The following is a 25,029-nucleotide window of genomic DNA, read 5'->3' as shown; positions in this document are numbered from 1 at the left end:
AAGGGTAGTAAATAAGGATTAATTGAAAATTTCTTGATAATTTTTGCTCACCTGAGCTTTTCTGATCACTATTTGTCCGGCATCTGTCTGTCCGTCCAACTGTTAACTTTTTACATTTTCGACTTCTTCTCCAGAACCACAAGGCTGATTTCAACCAAACTTCACACAAAGCATCCTTAGGTAAAGGTAATTAAATTTTGTTAGAATGGAGGGCCATGCCCTCTTTCAAAGGGAGATAATTAAAAATTATTAAAAATTTGTAGGTATCTTTAAAAAATGTTCTTCTCAAAAAATAGTTGGCCAGAAAAGCTGTAACTTGTGTGAAAGCATCCTTAGGTCAGTGTAGATTTAAGTTTATTCATATAATGATCCCCTGGGGTACAGTGAGGCCACAATCGGGGGGGGGGGGGGGGGGGGGGGGGGGGAGGAGGAGCGGTGGAATTTATACATAGAAATATATAGAGAAAAATTATTTAAAATCTTCTCAAAAACCAATTGGCCAGAATGGATTTAACTTGTGTGTTAGCATCCTTAGGTAGTGTAGATTCAAGTTTGTTCAACCCATGATCCTTGGGGGTAGGGTGGGGCCAAAATAGGGGTTGAATTTTTACATAGAAATATGTAGAGTATATAGAGAAAAATCTTTGAAAAGACTTTGTCCATTTTTAGCTCACCTGAGCTGAAAGCTCAAGTGACAGCTATTCTGATCACATTTTGTACGTCGTCCATGTGTCCATCTGTCTTTGACCGTCTGTAAACTTTTTACATTTTGAACTTCTCTAAAACAGCTTGGCCAATTTCAACCAAATTGGGTACAAAGCATTCTTATGGGAAGGCAAATATAAATTGCAGAAATGAAAGACCAATCTTTATTCAAAGCGGAGAAAAGCTTGAAACTGTAGCAAAAGGGGTTGCATTTTTAAAAATCTTCCTCTCAAGAACTACTGAGTCAAATTCAACGTAATTTAGCAAATATAATCCTTATGGAAGGGAAAATATAAATTGCAAAAATCAAGGGCTAATTCTGTTTCAGATCTGAGTTATTACGAAAATAATAATAAAGAAAAGGCATGTTTCCATCAGTTTATAGCTTCAAGTTCGGTATTCCATACGGACTCAAGTGAAGTCGTACACGTGCAAACCAACTCGTACCCAAACAGACTAATAATCCATTGGTCCGGTCGTAAACAACGATACTTGGGATGTAAATGTTAAATATAATCTAGCTGTTAAGGTTAGGTTTTGATATAATTACAATAATTAAGAAAATATGAGATAAAAGAATTTGTTTTCCCTCGTACTGAAATGTCACATTTTCATTGGATTAAACATGGCACCTGATTGCCTCATATATCTTTATGTAGGTTCTTTGAGGATTAATATTAGGCAATATGGCCGTCATTAGCTGCTGCCCCACCTACTCATCTCGATATTTGATATTATTTAACACAGAAATCGTGTTCAGTAAGTCATTGAAATATTTAGAGTAGTGGCCATTTGGAATTATTTTTAAATTAGAGTAGTTGCCCTTTGAATATTGACGTCACATTGTGTCTGGCAGCGTATAAATTTGCTTAAATCTCTGCAAAGGTGTAAAATTAATGACCGTAAAATTAAAATTTGTTAATGTGGTCATCCATAGTTTTTTAGATTTGGGGCCCTAAAAAATACAGTATTATTTTAATTAAATTTTAAACATCGGGCTCGGAAACAACAAAGGTCCCTACCCTGGGAGCAAAAATTTTCAAGGTCATCTACTAGTGGTATACCACTACCATTGTGAAAATATGGTTAAGTGGTCATCACTAGAATTTGAGATTAGGGTCCCCACTTACAGAAAACTATTCAATCATTATAATGGGTTTTAAACATCGGGCCCTGAAATATGGAGGGCCTCTACCCTAAGGGCTGAAATTTCCAGAGTCATCTACAAGTGGTAAACCACTGCCACTGTGAAAATATAGTGAAATTGTCATCTCTAGTATGAGATATTGGACCCTAAAGAATATGCACTATAATCATTATAATAGGATTTTAAACATTGGGCTCCGAAACATCAGAAACAAAATTTCTCTAAAACAGAGGTTTAGCCTGGATAAATTTGCACAAACAGACAGACAGACTGATAGATTTATCAAAAAATTCTTAAACATTTTCACTTACATTTTCAGAACACAGAATTATGCATACAAGTGCATATCTTGTAAAACCAAGTACTTTAATTTCAATTAGTTAATTACCAAAATAAAGTTCTATGTGTAATTCCATTACACACAAAACAAGCATTCTGGGAGTATTGCATAAGTAATACATGTCCCCTACCGGTTTGTAGGAATTTGTGAAAACAATACACTGTTATGCAGAATATCATTTCTTACCGTCTCAACAGACCAACCCGATAACGAACCCGATTGTAATTATACAAAAAAAACCTTTCGATTAAATTTACAACACAATGCTTGACACTATTTTACAGAACTTATTTGTTTGTTAGAAACAATAAAAGGAATGGTCCAAGTAATGCACGATATTATTACTGACACATACTTTCCCAGTTTATTTGATACACACCGAGCCCGATAACGAACCCGAACATTAAAAAATTGGAATATAAAAAATTAATTTTCTCGAAAATATGTCAACCAGACGCTACAATAGTGTAAACTTGATCTGTAGTTTGACACTTTGAAGCTGTTCAGCTAATTTTGTCTTATTCATCAAACACATAAAGAAAAAAAGTGATGAAAACTGAATTAGGACAGACGGACTGACGGATGCAGAGGAAAGCTATAGTCCCCTCCGGTGAAAACTGGAAGGGGACTAATAATAAATCGGCAAAACAAAACTTAACCTGTACAGATGAATGCAGATACATGTATATGTAACCTGGGAGTGTAGAAACATTGATTTTAATCCTTACTGGGTTTCCATAGATATTTTTTTTAAAATCTGAACCAAAAACGTGAGGGAGAAACCCTGCTATGGGGTAAAAACTACTATATAGTAGCTTTTCCCCCTGGGGAGAATTTAAAGGCTACTATATAGTAGCTTTTCCGGGGATGAAAGCTACTATGGGGGAAAAACTGCTATACAACACCGGAACCGGAAGTGTAATACATTATTTATGTGTGTCATTAGGAATTGCTATAAGTCTGTGCAATTAAAACTTCAATATCTCTTACCGTATTCAAAAATCCTTGACGAAACTTTGTCATGAATTATAGTAATAAACTAGACCTGTTTTTGTCTTCAACAATTTGATGATAAATTTTGAAGTAACCAGTGAAAAGTTTTGTAATGACATAGGTTTAATAATAAAAGATAACTCTCTTCTGGTCCAAGGAAATATAGTAAAATAAGGTTAAAGCAAAAAATGCTTATAAGGAATTGACTCTTACAGCGAAGTGATTATCATTTCCTGTGACTTAAATTCCTTGCATTTTGTAAACTTGTCAGATATAACGAATTACGCTTATAATGAAGCAAAATCATCTGTCCATGGAACTTCATTATAAGCGTGTTAACCTCCTGAATGCCCATCCTTTGGGTTTTTTGCAGTAAAAACTATGATTATCATTATTTTTCTCTTTTTTATAGAATTCATTCTGTGTTACTTGTTGTGGAATCACTTCTCTTTGGAATGTTTGTTCTAGCAATTGGATGTGATCAGGTAGGAGTTATTTTTTCTTTTTTTCTCTTTTCTAAATATTAATACCTATTGTTAATTCATGTGGGACTACAATCAAGGCCAATTTTGACAAAGGAATATATAAAGAAAAAATTTAAAATAGGGGGTTAATTTTTACATAGCAAATGAATTTAATTAATCTAAAACTCAAATGTGATAATTATGCAAGCATCTTGACATTTGTTGGTTCTGAGCTGTCTAGACTGGGGCCCCTGAACAACTCTATGGCCACACAAGGGGTTTATTTGAAAAGGTGTTTTAGATCTTCTTGAGAACTGCAATATTCAGTATGTGATATGACTCTGAAATCATCTAGTGACAAAAGGGGCTTAATTTTAACATAAAAAGATCTGGAGAAAATTTTGAAAAACTTATTATAAAAGATATATTTAATAAATTGTCCTGACATTTTGTATGTGACTCATTAAAGCTTATTTTATTATGGCTATTGTTGCTCAGGGGAGCTAAGTTGCTTATTGTTTATTATAAAAGAAATGATGTGTTTTAGAATTTGATCATACATGATGTATCTTATAAAAGAATATTTCTTATAAAACAAAACTGGTGAACGTTTCACTAACAATTCGTAGATCGTAAACGTACGAGTAGCACGTATCCGAGCGTTTCACTAAACCTATCGTAAACGTAGCACTTATGATTTTCGAGTTACGTCCAATTTGCGGAACTCTTCAGTCAAAGGAGGTATTTTCTACACCAAGCAGACGTAAACAATCTTTGACAGACGACATGATCCGCGAAATGGATGACAATTTTCGCAAAGCAAACTGGACCGAGGAGTCCATCAGTACACTGGTGGATCTTGTTACAGATCTCGAGCGATGGGCTGTAATACAAGGGAAATTCAGCCCATCGCTCACCGTCCAGAAGAAACAGCGAATCTGGGAGGAAATTGCTGAGAGGTACTTTTTTAATAGTACAATACAGTCATATTGGACCTAGTACCCAAATAATGATTGTGAAAATATCTTTCTTCATGTATGTAAAATAAATAAATGTAGGCTATCTGGATTAGTAATATATCTGCTCTCGGATCTGATTATTGAGCTTTTCCATCATATGAGGGTTTTTTTTCTCTTTAAATGAAAATATCTGACTAACTTTTTTTTGGCCAATGACACAGCTCAGTTAACATTTTAGATAAAATTGACTATACGTAATTATTGCTTAGTGACAAAATAGTGAATGAGGATATCATTGAAATAAATCATAGGCTTTGTGTATTATTTTTAATATTGATATATGCATGTATATCAAACATTAACAGTGTATATGTTACATATGCATGTATCCTTTGAAGATCCTTTATACAACTTTTAAGATAGGCCTAAATACATACATGTATTTAGGCCTATAATGCATTTTCTGAATTTTCAGAGTGAATGCTACATGTAGTTCTGCATGTGTCAGAACAGTTAAAGACATCAAGAAAAAATAGCAGGACATTCAGAGCCACACAAAGAAAAAGGAGGCCAACAGGTATTTTTAAGAGAATGATTAAGCACTTATTATGACACATCTAAACGGATTCACAATGTTTTGTTGCACAGTAATTTTTAGCTCACCGAGCTGAAAGCTCAAGTGAGCTATTCTGATCACATTTTGTCTGTCGTCTGTCCGTCTGTCCATCTGTCCGTCTGTCCGTCCTGTCTGTAAACTTTTCACATTTTCAACATCTTCTCAAGAACCACAAGGCCAATTTCAACCAAACTTGGCACAAAGCATCATTAGCCTAAGGGGATTCAAAGTTGTGAAAATTAAGGATCACGCCTTTTTGCAAAGGGAGATAATTTGGAATTTATAAAAAAAAAATTGAGAAATTTTCAAAAATCTTCTTCTCATGAATCATAAGACCACAAAGCTGAAACTTGTGTGAAAGCATCCTCAGGTAGTGTAAATTTAAATTTGTGAAAATCATGACCTCCGAGGGTAGGGTGGGGCCACAATGGGGGGGTTGAAGTTTAACATAGGAATATATAGAGTAAATCTTTAAAAATCTTCTTCTCAGAAACTAATCACCCAGGAAAGCTGAAACTTGTGTGGAAGCATCCTCAGGTAGTGTAGATTCAGAGTTGTGAAATCAGAGTTGTGAAAATCATGACCCCCGGAGGTAGGGTGGGGCCACAATGGGGGGGGGGGTTGAAGTTTAACATAGGAATATATAGAGTAAATCTTTAAAAAATCTTCTTCTCAGAAACTAATCACCTAGGAAAGCTGAAACTTGGGTGAAAGCATCCTCAGGTAGTGTAGATTCAAAGTTGTGAAGATCATGACCCCCGGGGGTAGCATGGGGCCACAATGGGGGGTTGAAGTTTAACATAGGAATATATAGAGTAAATCTTTAAAAATCTTCTTCTCAGAAACTAATCACCCAGGAAAGCTGAAACTTGTGTGGAAGCATCCTCAGGTAGTGTAGATTCAGAGTTGTGAAAATCATGACCCCCAGGGGTAGGGTGGGGCCACAATGGGGGGTTGAAGTTTAACATAGGAATATATAGAGTAAATCTTTAAAAATCTTTTTCTCAGACTCTAATCAGTCAGGAAAGCTGAAACTTGTGTGAAAGCATCCTCTGGTAGTGTAGATTGAAAGTTATGGAAATCATGACCCCTGGGGGTAGGGTGGGGCCACAATGGGGGGTTGGAGTTTAACATTGGAATATATAGAGTAAATCTTTAAAAATCTTCTTCTCAGAAACTAATCACCCAGGAAAGCTGAAACTTGTGTGAAAGCATCCTCAGGTAGTGTAAATTTAAATTTGTGAAAATCATGACCTCCGAGGGTAGGGTGGGGCCACAATGGGGGGTTGGAGTTTAACATTGGAATATATAGAGTAAATCTTTAAAAAATCTTCTTCTCAGAAACTAATCACCCAGGAAAGCTGAAACTTGTGTGAAAGCATCCTCAGGTAGTGTAAATTTAAATTTGTGAAAATCATGACCTCCGAGGGTAGGGTGGGGCCACAATGGGGGGTTGGAGTTTAACATTGGAATATATAGAGTAAATCTTTAAAAAATCTTCTTCTCAGAAACTTATCACCCAGGAAAGCTGAAACTTGTGTGGAAGTATCCTCAGGTAGTGTAAATTCAAAATTGTGAAAATCATGACCCCTGGGGGTAGGGTGGGGCAACAATGGGGGGTCGAAGTTTAACATAAGAATATATTGAGTAAATCTTTAAAAATCTTCTTCTCAGAAACTAATCACCCAGGAAAGCTGAAACTTGTGTGGAAGTGTAGGAACAAAGTTGTGAAAATCATGACCCCCGGGGGTAGGGTGGGGCCACAATTGGGGGTCAAAGTTTAACACAAGAATATATAGAGTAAATCTTTAAAAATCTTCTTCTCAGAAACTAATCACCCAGGAAAGCTGAAACTTGTGTGGAAGCATCCTCAGGTAGTGTAGATTCAGTGTTGTGAAAATCATGACCCCTGGGGGTAGGGTGGGGCCACAATGGGGGGGGGGTCAAAGTTTAACATTGGAATATATAGAGTAGATCTTTAAAAATCTTCCTCTCAGAAACTAATCAGCCAGATGATTCTTTATAATTGTTTTCAAGACTTTGGCCCCAGGACAATTCTTTGGCTTCTCAAGAAGGTTCAGAGTTTGATGTAGGTTTATGTCCCATATATAAACTTTTGTTAAGGATCTTTTTGAGAACTGCAGTACTCAACATATGATATGACTATAAACTCATCCTGTTAGAAGGGACTAATGATTATAAACATAAGAATACCCAGGGGAAAAATGGATTTTATTTGTACAGGATCTACATGTATTGTTGTACATTGTCCAGATAGTTTGTATTTTGACTCCATTAAGCTGATTTTATCATACCTATTGTTCCTCAGGTGAGCGATGTGGCCCATGGGCCTCTTGTTACTGTACAAGTAACACAAATTATAAAGCAATATATGTATAATACTTTTTTTTCACTCCTTTTCATTCCTAATCAAATTGCATGTAATCCTACAAACAGCTTTGTGAAGAAGTCATATTTTTATCATTAAAAGTTTGGAGTAGACAATTATAAAAGCGAGTTCTAAGTTCTGGCCAAAAAGTTTGATAAAATTCCCCCGGTAAACCATCAAGTCCAGGGGAATTATTCAACTTTAACATTGTAACTGATCTATCACATTCTTTTATTGTAGGGAATTGTTCCAAAGATTGTTTTTCTTCATCATTTAGAATATTTACAAAGAGTACTTTATCGAGATAGGTCTTGATATTATTTTCATGTTTTATTTTGAAGCTCAAAACCCTCAGAGATAAGCAGATTGCGACTTTCTCGCGATTCTACATAAAGTCTCCATAAGTCCCTATCTCTTTGGATGCCTTTAGTATCAGAGACAACACTGCCAACTGCGCAAGCAAGGACATAATCAGAAATAGGATTGCTTTTATTGGTTTGAATATCCCTGTTTCTTAAGTATACAGGTTTGATCATTTTTGTGTTTTCCATTGTATACGTTATACACGGGAGGACTGTCCGAGAGTGGGTGAGCTTTACTCACCTGTAGTTCACAATGCTTAAACACACAAAGATATGACACAAATAAAGTTTGTACGAACAAATTCCCAGCTGATAATCCAACATATAGTTGATATTCACTTTTTAAATCCACTGTACAAATTTTATATACATGTACAAGAAATAACTAAGTTCAGAGATAGTTGTCAAAAAAGACAGAGCAAGTATAAGACACGTCTATCTACCTCTCCATCACGTGACATCCTCCGATAATATTCTACTTGATATTTGATAGAAATATCATTGATTCATACACTTATTTACAGAAAGTTAATTTCAAAAGAATTAAAATACTAGAGCAGCAATTAATTAATGAAGAAAGTTAGCATTAATTAAGGTCTATGAAGATTGGATTTTTTATTTTTAATAAAAAAGATTTTAAGTACCAAATTGCATCATTGCTGAATAATGAAGACACTCTATCATATCTGAACTTAAAAGTAAAACTTAAGGGAAGTTTTTCAACTTCTCATTTCGATACATTCATTATATTACATTAAAAGCACTGAATGTGCAGTTCACAAAATTATGAACAATAATGAGATTTTAAAGTCATGTTTATTTTTTTTATTGGGGGGGGGGGGGATGGGGGAGGGGGATGCATGTATGAGATTCTCTGAAAGGTATGGGCTATGGTACTCAGGTGGCCATCAAGGCCTAGCTTTGGCAATTTTATTGTTCAATTCCACCCATTCTTTCAATGAGTAAAACATTTACTTTTTAAGATTATTCTGTAAACGTGTATAGGTGATAGTACTAGTGCTACCAATGTAATATAATATTGTTGAATAAAAGAAAGAATGAGAAAAATCACCATAAAGAAGCATCAGGAACCACTTGTACGTTCATATATAGCGTGTAAGCACTTCCGACAGACATACTCTGATTCATTGTCCTTGGGTGCTATGCTAGGAATCAAGGTCCCATCAACGGCGCAGAGGACGTTAGGAAACCATGTAACCTGATAAAATTTGTGTTTTGTACGAATTGCATCATTGCCTACAACAGTAAACATGCTGATTTTAAAGAGCGTCACATTCATGTAGATGTACATTAAGTATATATACAAAGATGTGCTAAAATTCAGTTGATTTAATAGTTATATTTAATATATCCAAAATCAATGATATCTATACATGTATAGTGGTACATGTACTAGAAATTTTAACTTGTACACACCAATTGGAAAATGGATGTTATGGAGCCTATTGCAGATGCAAATGGTTTTAGTCACATTATCAATTGCTCTAGAAACAGTAGCCCTAAAAATCCCATGTAGGTCGCCGCACTCAGAGAAAAAAGCTGCCTTCGACAAGTATCCTACTGTCACTAGAACATGAAAAAAAAGTATGTACCATAAATGATTAAACCTCTTTTACATACGCGTGTGTCAGAGAGAGAAAGAGAAAGAGAGAGATGACTTAATTGCCATACATGTACAAATGTAGATACAGATAGAGGTGGGGTGTTGGAAGAGTTTTCGGTTTCCTTGTATTACTATTCATACTTAAATTCACTTACAGAAAATATTCACACTGTCTTTTATATATAATTATGACCATGAGTGTCAAATATTGAAATACGCCTGGTATTATGTCTCCCCTTTCAAAGGGGAGACATATTGTTTTTGTCGACTTTCTTATTCTTCTTCTTCTTATTAAGGTCTTCCGTTTCCAACGGAAGACCTTCTTGTTATTGCTTTGTTTCTGTTTCCCTTATTAAGGTCTTCCGTTCCCAACGGAAGACCTTATTGTTTTCGTACTGTTTCTTATTATTATTTTTTTCCACATATTTTGTGCACGCGATTTCTCATAAAATATTCGGCCGATTTTGGCCATTTTTTCACAGATGATTGCCAGAGGTCACAATTCTAGACATTTTTTGAAATTTTGAAATCGTCACTTCCGGTACCGAGTTACGGCGGATTTTCTATTTTTTTACGACCTATTTTGTGCAGAGCTGATCTCAGAAACTATTAGAGATATGAATACCAAATTTTCAGGATAGGTAGTCTATAGTTTGAAGTTGTGCACTATTGTATTGTTTTACGCCAGTGGCGCCATTTCTTTGAGCTCGCCTAGGCACGAAAATTAGGTACGAATTTTCATTCAAAATTTTACGACCTATTTTGTGCAGAGCTGATCTCAGAAACTATTAGAGATATGAATATAAAATTTTCAGGATAGGTAGACCATAGTTTAAAATTTTGTGCACAATGTAGTTTTTTGGCGCCAGTGGCGCCATTTCTATGAGCTCGTCTAGGCTCGAAAATTAAGTACGAATTTCGAATTAAATTTTTCATACGTTTTGATCTGTATCTTTTTACGAGTTGATATTTTGTGAAAATATATATAACAAAAGTAGAAGATAATCAAAAGTTCTTTCCAACAAAATCAAGAAAAAGGGGCTGGCCTCTTAAATTAGGGGCCAAGACACTCGTAAACTCTATTACAAATAACTTAAAAACGATAAAGATTTTGTAATGCCATATAAAAGCAAAGTTGTTAATCGTAACAATATCTATCAGGTAAAATCCTTGCCACGCCCATTTATTACGTAATTAAGGATTTTTAGGGGCCAAAGTACTTAAACTTTGACGCAATATATCTAGAGAAGTAGACATATTTTGTTAAGCATTGTAGAAGAGAAAATGTTTGCATTGATGATTTTAATCGATTCCATTAATCAAAACACCAATGTATGTCCCCATTAAGGATCTAGAGGGCTGACCCCTAAAATATTCAATCATTTGTATCTCAAAAATGATCAACAATTTTAGATGGGTGTAAGAACAAAAATGTTTAGTATTCTTAAGACATTTTCAAAGAAATCAAGAAATAGGGGCTGGCCCATTAAATAAGGGGCCAAGACACTCGTAAACTCTATTACAAATAACTTAAAAACGATAAAGATTTTGTAATGCATTATACAAGCAAAGTTGTTGATCGTTACAATATCTATCGGGTAAAATCATTGCTTTGCCCATTTATTACGTAATTAGGGATATTTAGGAGCCAAAATACTTACACTTTGACACAATATATCCAGAGAAGTAGACATATTTTGTTTAGCATTGTAGAAGAGAAAATGTTTGCATTGATGATTCTAATCGATTCCAATAACCAAAACACCAACGTCTGTCCCCATTAGGGATCTAGAAGGCTGGCCCCTAAAATATCCAATCATTTGTATCTAAAACATGAATAACAATTCTAGATAAGTGCTAGAACAAAAAATGTTAGTATTCGTGAGACCTTTCGAATGAACTCAAGAAAAAAGGGCTGGCCCCTTAAATTAGGGGCCAAGACACTTGTAAACTCAATTACACATACCTTTAAAAACGATCAAAATTTTGTAATGCATTATAAAAACAAAGTTCTTGATCGTAACATTATCAGTTTGTAAAACTCATTTCAAAACCCATTGATGACGTAATTAGGGATTTTAGAGGACTAAAATCTTAAATCTTTAATGTGCTGTATGTGAAAAAGCAAAACTCTTTGTTAAGCATTTTAAAGGATATTGACAATGGTATATGATATCTGAAATGGAGTGGTTATCTTAAATCTTAAATCTTTAATGTGCTGTATGTGAAAAAGCAAAACTCTTTGTTAAGCATTTTAAAGGATATTGACAATGGTATATGATATCTGAAATGGAGTGGTTATCTCAAATTCCATTGATATTTTAATCGTATCGTTTAAAAATTGAACGGAAGACCTACTCGTTACTCGTAACGAGATCGTATCTAGTTATTATTCTTTTTTTTTCTTACGCATTTTTGTGCACGCGAGTTCTCGGGAACGGCTTGACTGATTTTAATGAAACTTTCAGAACTAACACATATCGATCTGAACCTTATTGGAATTTTTTTATATTGATGACGTCATTTCCGTTTTAAAGATATTGACGTTTTTACGATATTTAGAGGGTTGGCTTGTCCGGTGATTTTCTCCTAAACGAAAACAGATATTTGATTCAAATTTTCAGGGTTTGTAGAGCTATGATTGTGGATATGACAGAAGCATTTTCATTATTCTGTGACAAAAAACACCGAAGCTCGCCTGAGCCTAAAAATTGAGATAAAAAGCGTCATGATTTTTTTTGTGGTTTTCTTTGGATATCTTTTTTTTCAAAAGTATTTTGTTAATACTTGTAGAACAAAAAAACTCTAAAAAGTCAAGAGCTTTCATTTGACATCATGGAAAAGGGGCTGGCCCTTTAAATTAAGGGCCAAAAGGGCTCTAAAGTATTCTAATAATATCTTTTTACTGTGAAATATTTTGTAATACTTTATAGAAGCAATTATGTTCATCGTAATGTTATGTACCTATACATGACAATTGTTTATTCCTTTGTAACGTAATTAGGGATTTTAAGGAGCCAGCAGTCCGAAATTTTGATCTTATATATCTGAAAATGGAGAGAAATTTTGAAAAGCAATGTTGAACAAAAGATGCTCCAAATAATGTCGTTAACAATTTGCAACCATAATTTGTTTGTTATCCGGTCCCTAACAGGAGTTATAGGGTCGACCCCTAAAACGATCTCTTCCAGATATCTCGAGAATAGTATATAATTTCTACATACTTGTTGAAAAAAAATGTGTTTGAAATGACAAGAGCTTCCTTTTCACACCAAGAAAAAGGGGCTGGCCCTTCAAATTAGGGGCCGATAGAGTTCTAAAGTCTTTTAATCATAACTTTTAATTGTGAAATATTTTGTAATACATTACGGAAGCAATTATGTTAATCGAAATGTTATGTACTTCTACATGAAATTTTTTTACTCCTATGTTCCTTAATTAGGGATTTTAAGGAACCAGAAGTCCGACATTTTGATCTTCAAAATCTCAAAATAAAAAAAATTTGAAAAGCAGTATTCAACAATATGTAACCATAACTTTATTTGTTAACCACTTCCTTAAAGGAGTTATAAAGGTTGGCCCCTAATATGATCTTTTCCAGATATCTCTTGAACGGTACATACTTTCTAAACACTTGTTGAACAAAATGTGTGTAAAATGAGAAGAGCTTTCTTTTCACATCAAGAAAAGGGGCTGGTCCTTCAATTAGAGGCCGTTAAGGCTCTAATGTCATTTAACCATAACTTTTAATTATGAAATATTTAGTAATACATTACAGAAGCAATTATGTTAATCGAAATGTTATGTACCTATACACGAAAATTGTTTACTCCTATGTTACTTAATTGGGGATTTTAAGGGACCAGAAGTCCAAAATTTTGATCTTCAAAATCTCAAAATAAAAAAAAGCAGTATTCAACAATATGTAACCATAACTTAAGTCCGAACTTATTATCAACGTCCCAAAATAAAAAAAAAAATCAATTTTAAGAAGCAATATTGAACAAAACACGCTAAAAAAAATGTGAGTAACAATCTGCAACCAAAACTTGTTTGTTATCCATTCCCACGATCTCTTCCAGATAAATCAAGAACGGTTACAAAATTCTAAACTTTATACACAAAATGTATTGAATTCAAAAGACCTCTTATTTGATATGAAATAAAATGGGATTGGTCCCTCAAATTAATGTTCCAGTGGGGTGTATAATCCTTCATCCATCGCTCTTTTAGATCACATCTGCATTTCTTGATATGTTTCGTTGATGAAGATGAAAGGCAAGGTCATTTCCTCTTCTAAAAATCGGACTGAAGACCTCCTCGTTGCTCGCAACGAGATCGTGTCTAGTTCTTCTTATTCTTCTTATTCTTCATATTCTTCTTATTCTTCTTCATCCAAAGGACTATGTGCGGTTTGGTCAAATATCTGCCCCCGATTTCAACCAATTTTTAAATAGTATCGTATAAAAATGAAATCTTCACAAATCATTGTAAAGAGGATGCCTATAACTTTAATCTTGATTTTAGTCATCATTGCTCACTCGCTTTTTATCTATGACGTCACCTAAATGACTTAATTCCCGCAAATTTGCAAACAAATGAAGATATTCTCATTTTTGCTCTATATTTTGCATTCGGAGGTATAGAGCGCAGGTCTGCTCAAGTGCAATTTTAACATATGTTTTTCTTCAGATAGTTATACATATTATACTAAAAAATGGTACTTGAGCAAGCCTGCGCTCGATGTTTCCCAGTCGAAAAACCACTGGAAAACACCCATATTTTGCTACAAAACATCAATTTATCAAAATAATGTAATATTCATGACTTCATTTCTACGTTATGACGTCACTGTGGTGATAACCTTTTACACCTTTATTTCCAATATGATTTTAACTATCTTTCATCTTATTTTAAAGCTCTTTCTAAAACTTTGATTTTGGGGGGCAAAAATTGCATAAAACCGCACTTAGTCCTTTGTCCAGGCCGTAACTTAAATACCCTTTGACATTAAGACTTCAAACTTGGAACATAGGTAGATGGTATTGAGAAGGAGTGCACGCCACCAAAAGTTTTGACCTTGACCTATTTTGTTCGTCAAGGTCAAGCTTTTCATAAAAAATATTATCTGGACCATAACACAAGACTCCTTTAACATACAGACTTTTAACTTGTATCATGAATAGATGGTATATAACCTAGTTGAACCTAACCAAAATTTTTGACCTTGACCTAGAATTTTTATTTCAAGGTCATATTAGAAAAAACTTCATTGTTCAACTCCTGAATATACTTTGACAGAAGGACTTCAAACTTTAAACAAAGAACAACAATAATACACTTAGGTGTACTATTGAATAATATTTGACCTTGACCTTGTTTTACTCAAGGTCAAATTAAGAAAAAAATAATAAAATTTTGTGTGGGTCATAACTTTAATACCCTTTGACATTAAGACTTCAAACTTGGAACATAGGTAGATGGTATTGAGAAGGAGGGCGCGCCACCAAAAGTTGTGACCTTGACCTATTTTGTTCTTCAAGGTCAAGCTTTTCATAAAAAATATTGTCCGGACCATAACACAAGACTCCTTTAACATACAGACTTTTAACTTGTAACATGGATAGATGGTTTATAACCTAGTTGAACCTTACCAAAATTTTTGACCTTGACCTAGAATTTTTATTTCAAGGTCATATTAGAAAAAACTTCATTGTTCAACTCCTGAATATACTTTGACAGAAGGACTTCAAACTTTAAACAAAGAACAATAATAATACACTTAGGTGTACTATTGAATAATATTTGACCTTGACTTGTTTTACTCAAGGTCAAATTATGAAATAAATAATAAAATTTTATCTGGGTCATAAATTTAATACCCTTTGACATTAAGACTTTAAACTTGGAACATAGGTAGATGGTATTGAGAAGGAGTGCACGCCACCAAAAGTTTTGACCTTGACCTATTTTGTTCGTCAAGGTCAAGCTTTTCATAAAAATTATTGTCCGGACCATAACACAAGACTCCTTTAACATACAGACTTTTAACTTGTATCATGGATAGATGGTTTATAACCTAGTTGAACCTTACCAAAATTTTTGACCATGACTTAAAAAAATTTTATAAGGTCAAATTAGAAAAAACTTCATTGTTCAACTCCTGAATATACTTTGACAGAAGGACTTCAAACTTAAAACAAAGAGCAATAATAATACACTTAGGTGTACTATTGATTTATATATGACCTTGACCGTGTTTTACCCAAGGTCAAATTAAGAAAAAGATAATAAAATTTTATCTGGGTCTGGGTAACATATAGCTGACATCATTCTTTTTCAATTGTTAAATTTGCCCCATATTACAATCCTTGGGGAGAAGGGGAGACATGTGTTTTTTTGTAAAAAAAAAAAAACAATACCCACTAGTTTACATTATTTTCAGTACAAAGACCACGTTCAACCAAAATGAATGAATTCAATGTTATTGTGCACTACGATACCGTTATAACATAGTGTAGAAGAATTTTTTATGGGATTATGGTTTCTAATGGTTCAATGTATTTACGAATTTTTTGCATAATATTGAAATTATTCTAAATATATATTTGAAAAGGTGCTATATCGTTGGCAAAACCGTATCTAGGCCTCCTTAAATCCCCCTCCTCTCTCTCTCTCTTTTTCTCTCGATTACTGCATACATAATCTTAGAGCGAAGTTAATCATATTAATTGTTCTTTTGCTGAACTGTATTCACATGTTTTTATATCAAATGTAAAACAGATACTGTAAACCATCTATTATTCGCTTGCGAGAAATTTTCATGAGGTTAGCGAGAGCCTTGTTGCAAATATTTCTCGCCGCGAACCAATTCTTTGTCTATAGTTTTTAAAACAATACAGGTCTGGATAAGGCTTGGTCGCGAACCAGTTTATCGGCAGTTGATCGCGAAATAAAGTCGCAGCGAATAAAAATTGGTTTACAGTATAGTATGTTTTTTCATATGAAAATATATATTTCATATTAAATTAAAATCAAACTGATTGCATTGTGAAATAAAGATAACTGTTTTTGTGTGTCACAAATAAGCATGTAGAAAGTGTCGGACTCGTGCTTCACAATATTTCAATACTTGTGTTGATGTTGGCAAGGGGTGGCTTTGTCTTGTCAGCCTTTCTACGTCTTCAATCACGAAGTCGATGAGTTTATGCAAGAAGACTCTAGGTAAGCGATAGCTCTCAATAACCTCTGTATCGTTTAAATAATCGAGAGGATTTGTCCGATCACGGAAAATCCTTTGTTGACGAAAATTTTTCCGAGCATCGTCTGCTAATAGCAAAACGGCAGACATTTTACTTTTTGTTTATGTGCACTTAAATCTTTTTAAGAGTGCCCCAGACTGCTCGTAGACTTAAGGTACTTCACTACACCGAGACATATTTTTTAAGACTACATCACAAGATGGCGATTTAAATGTTTTGTTAAACTATTTGTATTTATTGATTAGATGTGTATCGTCTTAGCTCAGTGGTTAAGGTATCATGCTTATGAACAGCAGGTCATGAGTTCCAATCCACCTCGGGCTTTTATTCATGTTTACTGAATGACATTTTTGAAAATATCATTTTTTATCTAAATTGCACATGTTTTCATCTATTTGACATATATACTTCTTATCCATCATGCTTCCTATCATAATCAAGTAATTTTCAGCCGATTTGAGAAACTATTTCAAGGTGTAGTGAGGCACCTTAAGAGCAACTCCCATCATTACTCGCAACTCGCTACTCTTAGTGAAACGCACTTACGTGCTACGTTTGCGTTTATGTCTACGTTTATGATCTATGATACGTTAGTGAAACGGTCCCCTGAATGATATAATGACATACATTATATTTTTTGAAGTTATGATATGATACAATTTTATATCATATAGTATGAATTTGATACAATATTTTAATGTATGGCATAGAACAATATATATATGATACCAGATACCATATTGTATCAAGTATTAGTATTTGTTTTCATGTATTTTAAAACCTTGGAATAAATGAGAATTTCTGCAAGGTTACAATGTTTCAGATTTTTTTTTTCTTTTCAAGAATAAGAAATAGATACAAGAACTGTTATTAAGCTGAAAGGTGTACCACTGCACCTCTTTTTTAATTTTATGTTAATGTAAAAAATGTTATTTCATGTAGTACATGTATCTTTTGAAAAGGATATTTTTTTTCAGCTTTCAGCTATACTTAGTGATGAAACTGGAATAGAACATGTCAAAAAGGAAGGACCTACTAGACCAAAAAAGTCATCTTTTGCATTAATGCAGGAGGTTTTTGGAAGAGGTTTTTGTTTTTCTTTTTTACTGTGGCATTACTTTCAACTTTTGCATTATATATACAGATAGATATCTTTAAGTGGAGTTGAGAACATCAAATGCTAGTAAATGTTTTGTAGCAGTTAATTTTAAAAAATTAGGAAATTCTGGTTCTGTAGCTTAGCTATAACATGCTTGGTAAAACAATGTTTAATTGATACATATACAGACTATTTTCAAATGATATTTAAAATCAATTTGTTCAAGTTGATGTTTTTTTTAAATTTTATTTCTAAGTACATGTATGTAATAGATATGGTAATAGATACCCTTTTTCCATATCACAGCCTGTATCAGCCCTCGACCAATATCATTCCTCGGGCCTTCGGCCCTCTGGCTGATATTGGAGTCGAGGGCTTATACTGGCTGTGATATGGAAAAGGGTATGTATTACTCTCTCTCTTTTTATTTCTCTCTATCTATCTATCTTTATATATTTTTAGTTGTAAAACACCTGAAGATGAAAATGAAAGCGCTTATGTTTTAGTCAGACTTTGTGTTTTTAGCTCACCTGATCTGAAAGCTCAAGTGAGCTTTTCTAATCAAAATTTGTCCGTTGTCTGTCGTTGTTGGCGGCGTTTTCGTTGTTGTAAACTTTTCACATTTTTATCTTCTTCTCCAGAACCACTGGGCAGATTTCAACTTACCGGTAACTTTACACAAAGCATAACTGGGTGAAGGGGATTCAAGTTTGTTCAAATGAACGGCCACGCCCTCTTTAAAGGGGAGATAATTTAGAATTATTGAAAATTGTTGGTATTTTTCAAAAATCATCTTCTCAAAAACTATTAGGCCAGAAAAGCTTAAACTTGGATCGAAGCATCCTCAGGTAGGATAGATTCAAGTTTGTTCAAATCGTGGTCCCCGGGAGTAAGGTGGGGCCACAATGGGGGATCAGGTTTTACATAGGAATATATAGAGAAAATCTCTAAAATTCTTCTTCTCAAAAACTTTTAGGCCAGGAAAACTAATATTTGAGTGGAAGCATCCTCAGATAGTATAGATTCAAGTTTGTTTAAATCATATTACCCGGGAGTAGGCTAAGGCCACAGTGGAGGATGAATTTTTACATAAGAATATACATGTAATAGCGAAGTACAAGTACATAGAAGCGTTTAATAGGGGTTAACTCGAGAAAAGTTTCTTCATAATGTTTTGACTGACCTTTGTCCAATCAGATCGTAGCTGGGCGGAGTGAAAGGCCGGATCTGACCTAGTTGAATATCCACACGGACGGCAATTAAGCATATTAGGGAGAAGGCCACACCCCCAACTGATAAGACTACAGAGTGAAGCTATAAATAGATACCTGCATAGCACAGACACGTGTTGAAATAAAAGACAGCAGCACATGGTTTCACTATTTATTTATTTATTTATATATATATTTCGAAGAAAACAATCATCAAACATCTCAATTTACCTTTTTGTAGAAATATAACGGAATTGACCAGTTACAATGAATCATGTGAAGTTGAAATATTTTTACAGTGTGGAGGCACTCCCTGCATCCCGCCAAATGTCAATAAATCTAGTAATCAGCCCATCTCACGGGGTGGGCCCTCAGAGGGGATCAAAATATTTGTGGATGCAGGGAAAATATGGTGATAGTTATTATGTTGTAATAGATTTCCACGTAAATATTTAATAACAACTTTGATGGGCAGAAAATAAGAATTTAATGCTTATAAAAATGGTCACATACATGATGCCATGGTAGAGTCATCTCCTTTGGTACCCCATGCCCTAAAACTTTCCCTCCAATTCTAGCCATCATTCTTGTAACAAAATGGAGGAAAATGAGGACACAAGTATAATTACTTTGAGGGTGAACTCTGATCAAAGGGAATCAATAATTCAATTCATCAATTTTAATGAGTGGGAGTTAGAAGAAATGATATGTGAAGAAAATACAACTGGGAATGAGGACATCAGTGCTGACGACTTTGGGAGGACATTCTGTATCCCGCAAAGTAAAAACTGTGATGAATGTGAACATTGTTTTTGCAAACCCTGCATAACAAACAGGAGAAACAGACAAATGTGGTGGCCTTCTGAACCAGCATTACCTGAAAGAAGAAATACCTCGTTCCGAAAGGAAAAGTATATAAGTTTTTCTGGACAATGCTATTCCATAGAGGGGTAATTTTTCTTGATGAAAGATATAGAGAGAGAAAACTAAATGTTCTTCAGTTAGACCCTCGGTTTACCAATGTTGCAAGCCATCGTAGGGACATTCTACCGGAATGTGTTGTCAACTTGGTGCGAGTTTGGTTTCCCAACCCCAAAAATATCCCATACATGGGACACCGTTGGCAGTGACTGTGTTATTTTTTTTTTTAATTAAAGACAATATAATTATACACATTATTTTTATTTAAATCAGAAAATTTTGTTCAAAATTTCTTTTTATTGGAATTTGTTTTTGTGAAAATTACATCTGCACTGGACTCTTATCTGGTCACTGAAAGGTTCGTGTAAACTGTGCTAAGAGCAGTGGTCAGGAGATAACAGCTGGACTCAGCAGGATGCACATTCACGCTTACATGCAGTGTATGTGTTCTTTATTTATCAAATAAATGGATTTATTGGACTTAACTCTTTCTCTCTTTGCTAAGGTAGGATGATTAAGACATAATCTTATTAGCAACCATTTTGAATGCGTCTGTGGAGATTAGAGCTTCCGGTGTAATGTAAACAAACCTCTGCTGTCAATCAAAATGGGCAAATTTGAAAATCAGTGTCACTTCAGAATTTTAATTGATTAATTCTCCCTTATTACATACATTTGAAGTAAATTATATGTATTTTCAAATGCAGAACACATAACTTTATATACACACTAACTATCTTAAAGTGGTAATTGGTGATATTTGTATAAATTTGAAAAAATATCCCCTGAAGTGAAGAGTGGCAAGAAAATTGAAATTTCCTCCATTTCCCCGATTGGCTGCTATTTATACCCCAGAACCGGCCTTTAAGACATTGTTGCTGGTGACTTGAGAGAGAGAGAGAGAGAGAGAGAGAGAGAGAGAGAGAGAGAGAGAGAGAGAGAGAGAGAATTGAGTAAATTTTAACTGGTGCCGATGAAGAAATAATCATTAGTTATAAACTTGCAAACAAATTAGTTAAGGTCTGTATATAAAAATTGCAGGTATATCCTATATGGTATAACTTTAAAGCGATTGTGAACATTTCTTTGGCCGCGCGCCGTCGACAACATGTAGGCCTTCATGTATAAGAATATCGTAGCTAACAAACTAAATTTCCTAGCTAGGAGTCGAAGAATACGGGCATTAAATATTTTGAAATGCGAAAGAATGATCACTTGAATTTAGATGTAGTGAAAAGGAAAGGCAAAGCAGGCGGGTGCGTAGTGGGAAAATAAAACAATTGTGGACAAATTCATGCTAAGGTAAAGAATGTTTCATAGTGAGTAACCATGAAGAAAGTTTTTATACAAAGTATTTACAACCTATGTTTAATTCCAGGAAGATTCGGCAAACTTTGATAGAATACTAACAGTAACACTCAATTCGTACATTCTTCGATGTTTGACATTACCTCATCCCAGTATCTATATATAGACATCGTTTTTCCCCCTTAAAAATTTTCAAAACACTATTAGAAAAGTCTTTAATTTTTCATAAATGTATAAGATATACTAGACCTTGATTTTTCCTTTTATAACTATTGTTGATAGATAGTTCGTTCATCTGCGTCATCTATAATTTACTCCATTAACCAGTTAACTCTCTCTTTCTCTCTCTAAAAATTAAGTCACGAGCGGTAATGTCTCAACTCCGCCTTCTACGATCTGATTGGACTAAGGTCAGTCAAAACATAACGTAACAACTTTTCTGGAATAAATGCCTATTAAACGCTTCTATGTACTTCGCTAGAGAAAATCTTTAAAAAATTTCTTCTCAAAAACTATTTGGCCAGAAAAGCTTAAACTGGTGTGGAGGCAACCTCAGATAGTATAGATTCAAGTTTGTTTAAATCATAGCACCTGGGGGTAGGGTGAGGCCACAGTGGAGAATGAATTTTTTTATAGGAATATATAGAGAAAATCTTTAAAAATCATCTTTTTAAAAACTATTTGGCCAGAAAAGCTTACACTTGTGAGAGACATCGTCATGATCAGGTAGTGTAAATTCAAGTTTGCTAAATCATAGTCCCTGGGGGTAGAGAGGGGCCGCAATGGCGGGATGAATTTTTACATGGGAATATATAGAGAAATTCTTTAAATATATTCTGGGAAAGTTTTCAGACCAAAAAGCATTAACTTGTGTGAAAGCACAAGATTGTGCAGATTAAAGTTTGATTAAACCATGAATCCCTAGATAAAAGTGGGGCCATAAAATGGGTGGGGGGGGGGTATATAGGAATAGAGAAAAATCTTCTTACAGGTACAACAACAAAAGGGGCTTGGTATTTACCAAAATAAAATATGCGAATAAAAATTGGCAGATTTTGAATGGTGTTTAGCAAGATATACTGTACTTAGTTGTTAAGATATTTTGATTATGATACTGTAATGCTAATTTGATCAGAGTTAAGGCAATTGTTGCTCAGGTGAGCGATGTGGCCCCTGGGCCTCTTGTTTCTCTTTCTCTCTCTCTCTCTCTCTCTCTCTCTCTCTCTCTCTCTATATATATATATATATATTAATTTTACTCAACACAATAACAGAAAAGAATTTAGAATCAATTTATTAAAAATAATACTTGTTTTCGGCGATATTTTCCAAAACAGATTTAAGAAAAGCCTTAATACTTTCATCATGCCGTTACACTTCGTTAGCGCGACATCATCATTTTGTTTCGTCTGAGAACCCAAAAATGAAAATGCGTTGATTTGCTAGCCACACACATAATAACATGCATGTACATGTAAATACTAGATAGACTTTGATGAATTGATATCAAATGAAATATATCAGATACCAATACTGGGGCCTCAGGAAGAGTTCAAAGTTACATATATTGGGACATTTAAAAAAAAAACCTTCTTCTCGAGAACCACTAAGCTTCAATTTGTTAGATAAATATGCAAGCTCTCTTATATAACGAAGATTCTAAATTGTTCAAACCGTTACCCCAGGCCAATACTAGGGCTCCAGGAGTGGTCCAAGTTTAACATATCAATATATAATAAGGAAAACGTTTTAAATCCTCTTCTCAAGAACTACAATGCTAAAATTTGTGAGATTACTATGCAACAAGTCCCCTTTCTAAGGACACAACAAATAAATACATTTAACGAAATTGAAACAAACAAAATAAAAACTGGCACTACAACTAAAACACCCCTATTATAATTTTTAAAAATTGAAAAAAAAACCCTAAAACAAGTCACAAACGGTCCTAAATCCTAATTGTTAGGGCGAAATTAGCGAAATGATTCATGATGAAAAGATGGAAACATTCAACAAACTTCATACAAAAAATATGTAAATTGCATAAGCTAAAGAAAATACTTATAAATCATTGACTAGTTTTTGTCGCGCGATTACAGTACTGATCCAAGAATTCACATGCCTGTAAAAAAAATAACTTCATAAACAAAAAATTGCCTTCCATAAGCTATTTATAAGCTTCAATGAATGTTTTTCCTTCATTTGAAGTATGATAATATTGATATTTTGAATTTTTAAAGAATAATATTAACATGTAGATTTTTTCCTTATTGTTGTTTCAGGACATCCAGCTTTGTGGCTCTTTCCATTACAGTTTCGACCTGTTGAAATCGACCGTTACGATCTGTATCATGTGTAGTAATTATTAATTGTACACAGGATAAATCTCTGCCATGCAGTCAGCTAAAAGTTAACTAAAAAGTCTAGGAAGCTATTAAGGTGACTGAATCACATAACTATGCCAGGATAACTATGCCATTCTGTCACATTTCAGTTAGTCTTACCTTTCGGTTATCTGAATGGCATAGTTTTATTCTGTGGTACGTGGCGTATATTTTGAGGTGACAGATCGAAATGAAGTCCAAAAGTGTACTACTCAAACACATTCCAGACTTTATCATTTTTGATTGTGAAAATTATAAAAATGTTTGGTTCGTTGCTACACCTTATTCAGTATTCATATAGTAAGATAGATCCTGAATATATTCAAAGTACTCTAAAAAAAAAAAAAAAAAAAAAGAGAGAGAAAAACTTAAACTTGACATTGCAGGTTTCGTTTACAGAATAAATATATCAACATATCAGTAAAGTTGTTGAATAGTTTGTGGTTGTACTTATATGACAGTACTAGTGTTGTACATGTTCTAGTGTGCATGTACGTTGCTTAAACAGTAGTTAGGGTTTGATTTATAGTTCATTATACATCAAACTTTGACTATTATAAAGGTATATCTGTAATATACGAAACAAAAACATTTTGCTAAAATTATCAAGTTGACTGCTGTGTACTGATGTGCCGCTATAGGTTGTTTTGTCGTTTGACTGACAAGTTGCTGAACAAAATATCAATATGTATAAACCTGGTTATTTTCTGCAGGACATATTCAAAGTTATAAAACTTCTGCTCTTGTTGCCTGACGTCAGGCATTTCTAAGGTTTAAAAGTTACAATGCAGACAATGGGATCAAGCAATATCATAATATTTCACAAAAAAGATTAACCGACGCATGTTTAAGGTGTCAGCATTTACATTCACAATTGATGAAAATGTTGGTTATATGGGATGTAATAACAACAGCGAGCAAGAGTTTTCAAGTAAAAGGGATGTTTACTATGCAGTGCACGTGTGTAATCCTGATTTAAAAATAGATCAGCATTCCACCATATTTGAACGGTGAAAAAGGGGGAGGGGGTCATCGCAACAAGTTGTAATATTGCCTATTCATAGTTCCGACTTGTCTCCCGATGCCCCGCCCACCTTAGTAACTGTTACTAAGTCCCACATTATGGCGATGCTGGGTACATCAGCGAATGTCGCGACTGACAGCCTTAAGTCTATTCCAGACGATTTTTGTGTGAAATATTTGCCAAATAGCTCAACTTTGTCGGAAAAAGTCTTGCAAAAGGGT

General features: G+C 34.2%; 1 protein-coding gene and 1 long non-coding RNA gene across 3 annotated transcripts in view; both read left to right on the top strand.

The window, feature by feature from the left end:
• LOC105348790 (palmitoyltransferase ZDHHC3-A) overlaps positions 1-24,209 on the top strand; it is a 94,449-nt gene extending 70,240 nt beyond the window's left edge. For both annotated transcript variants that reach the window (XM_034445886.2, XM_034445887.2), the window contains exons 6-8: positions 3,598-3,670; positions 17,839-17,947; positions 23,683-24,209. In XM_034445886.2, coding sequence (XP_034301777.2) covers positions 3,598-3,670; positions 17,839-17,947; positions 23,683-23,759 — 259 coding nt within the window. In that variant the 3' untranslated portion in view covers positions 23,760-24,209. The remainder of the gene's footprint in view (positions 1-3,597; positions 3,671-17,838; positions 17,948-23,682) is intronic.
• LOC136272961 (uncharacterized) lies at positions 3,713-8,672 on the top strand. The gene is made up of 3 exons (XR_010711046.1): positions 3,713-4,608; positions 5,084-5,185; positions 7,955-8,672. It is a non-coding gene; the product is annotated as an uncharacterized lncRNA (long non-coding RNA).
• Positions 24,210-25,029: the final 820 nt, after the last annotated feature.

The sequence above is a fragment of the Magallana gigas genome, chromosome 2 (genome assembly GCF_963853765.1).
Source record: "Magallana gigas chromosome 2, xbMagGiga1.1, whole genome shotgun sequence".
NCBI lineage: Eukaryota > Metazoa > Mollusca > Bivalvia > Ostreida > Ostreidae > Magallana > Magallana gigas.
This window is presented reverse-complemented; position numbering and strand designations above follow the sequence as displayed.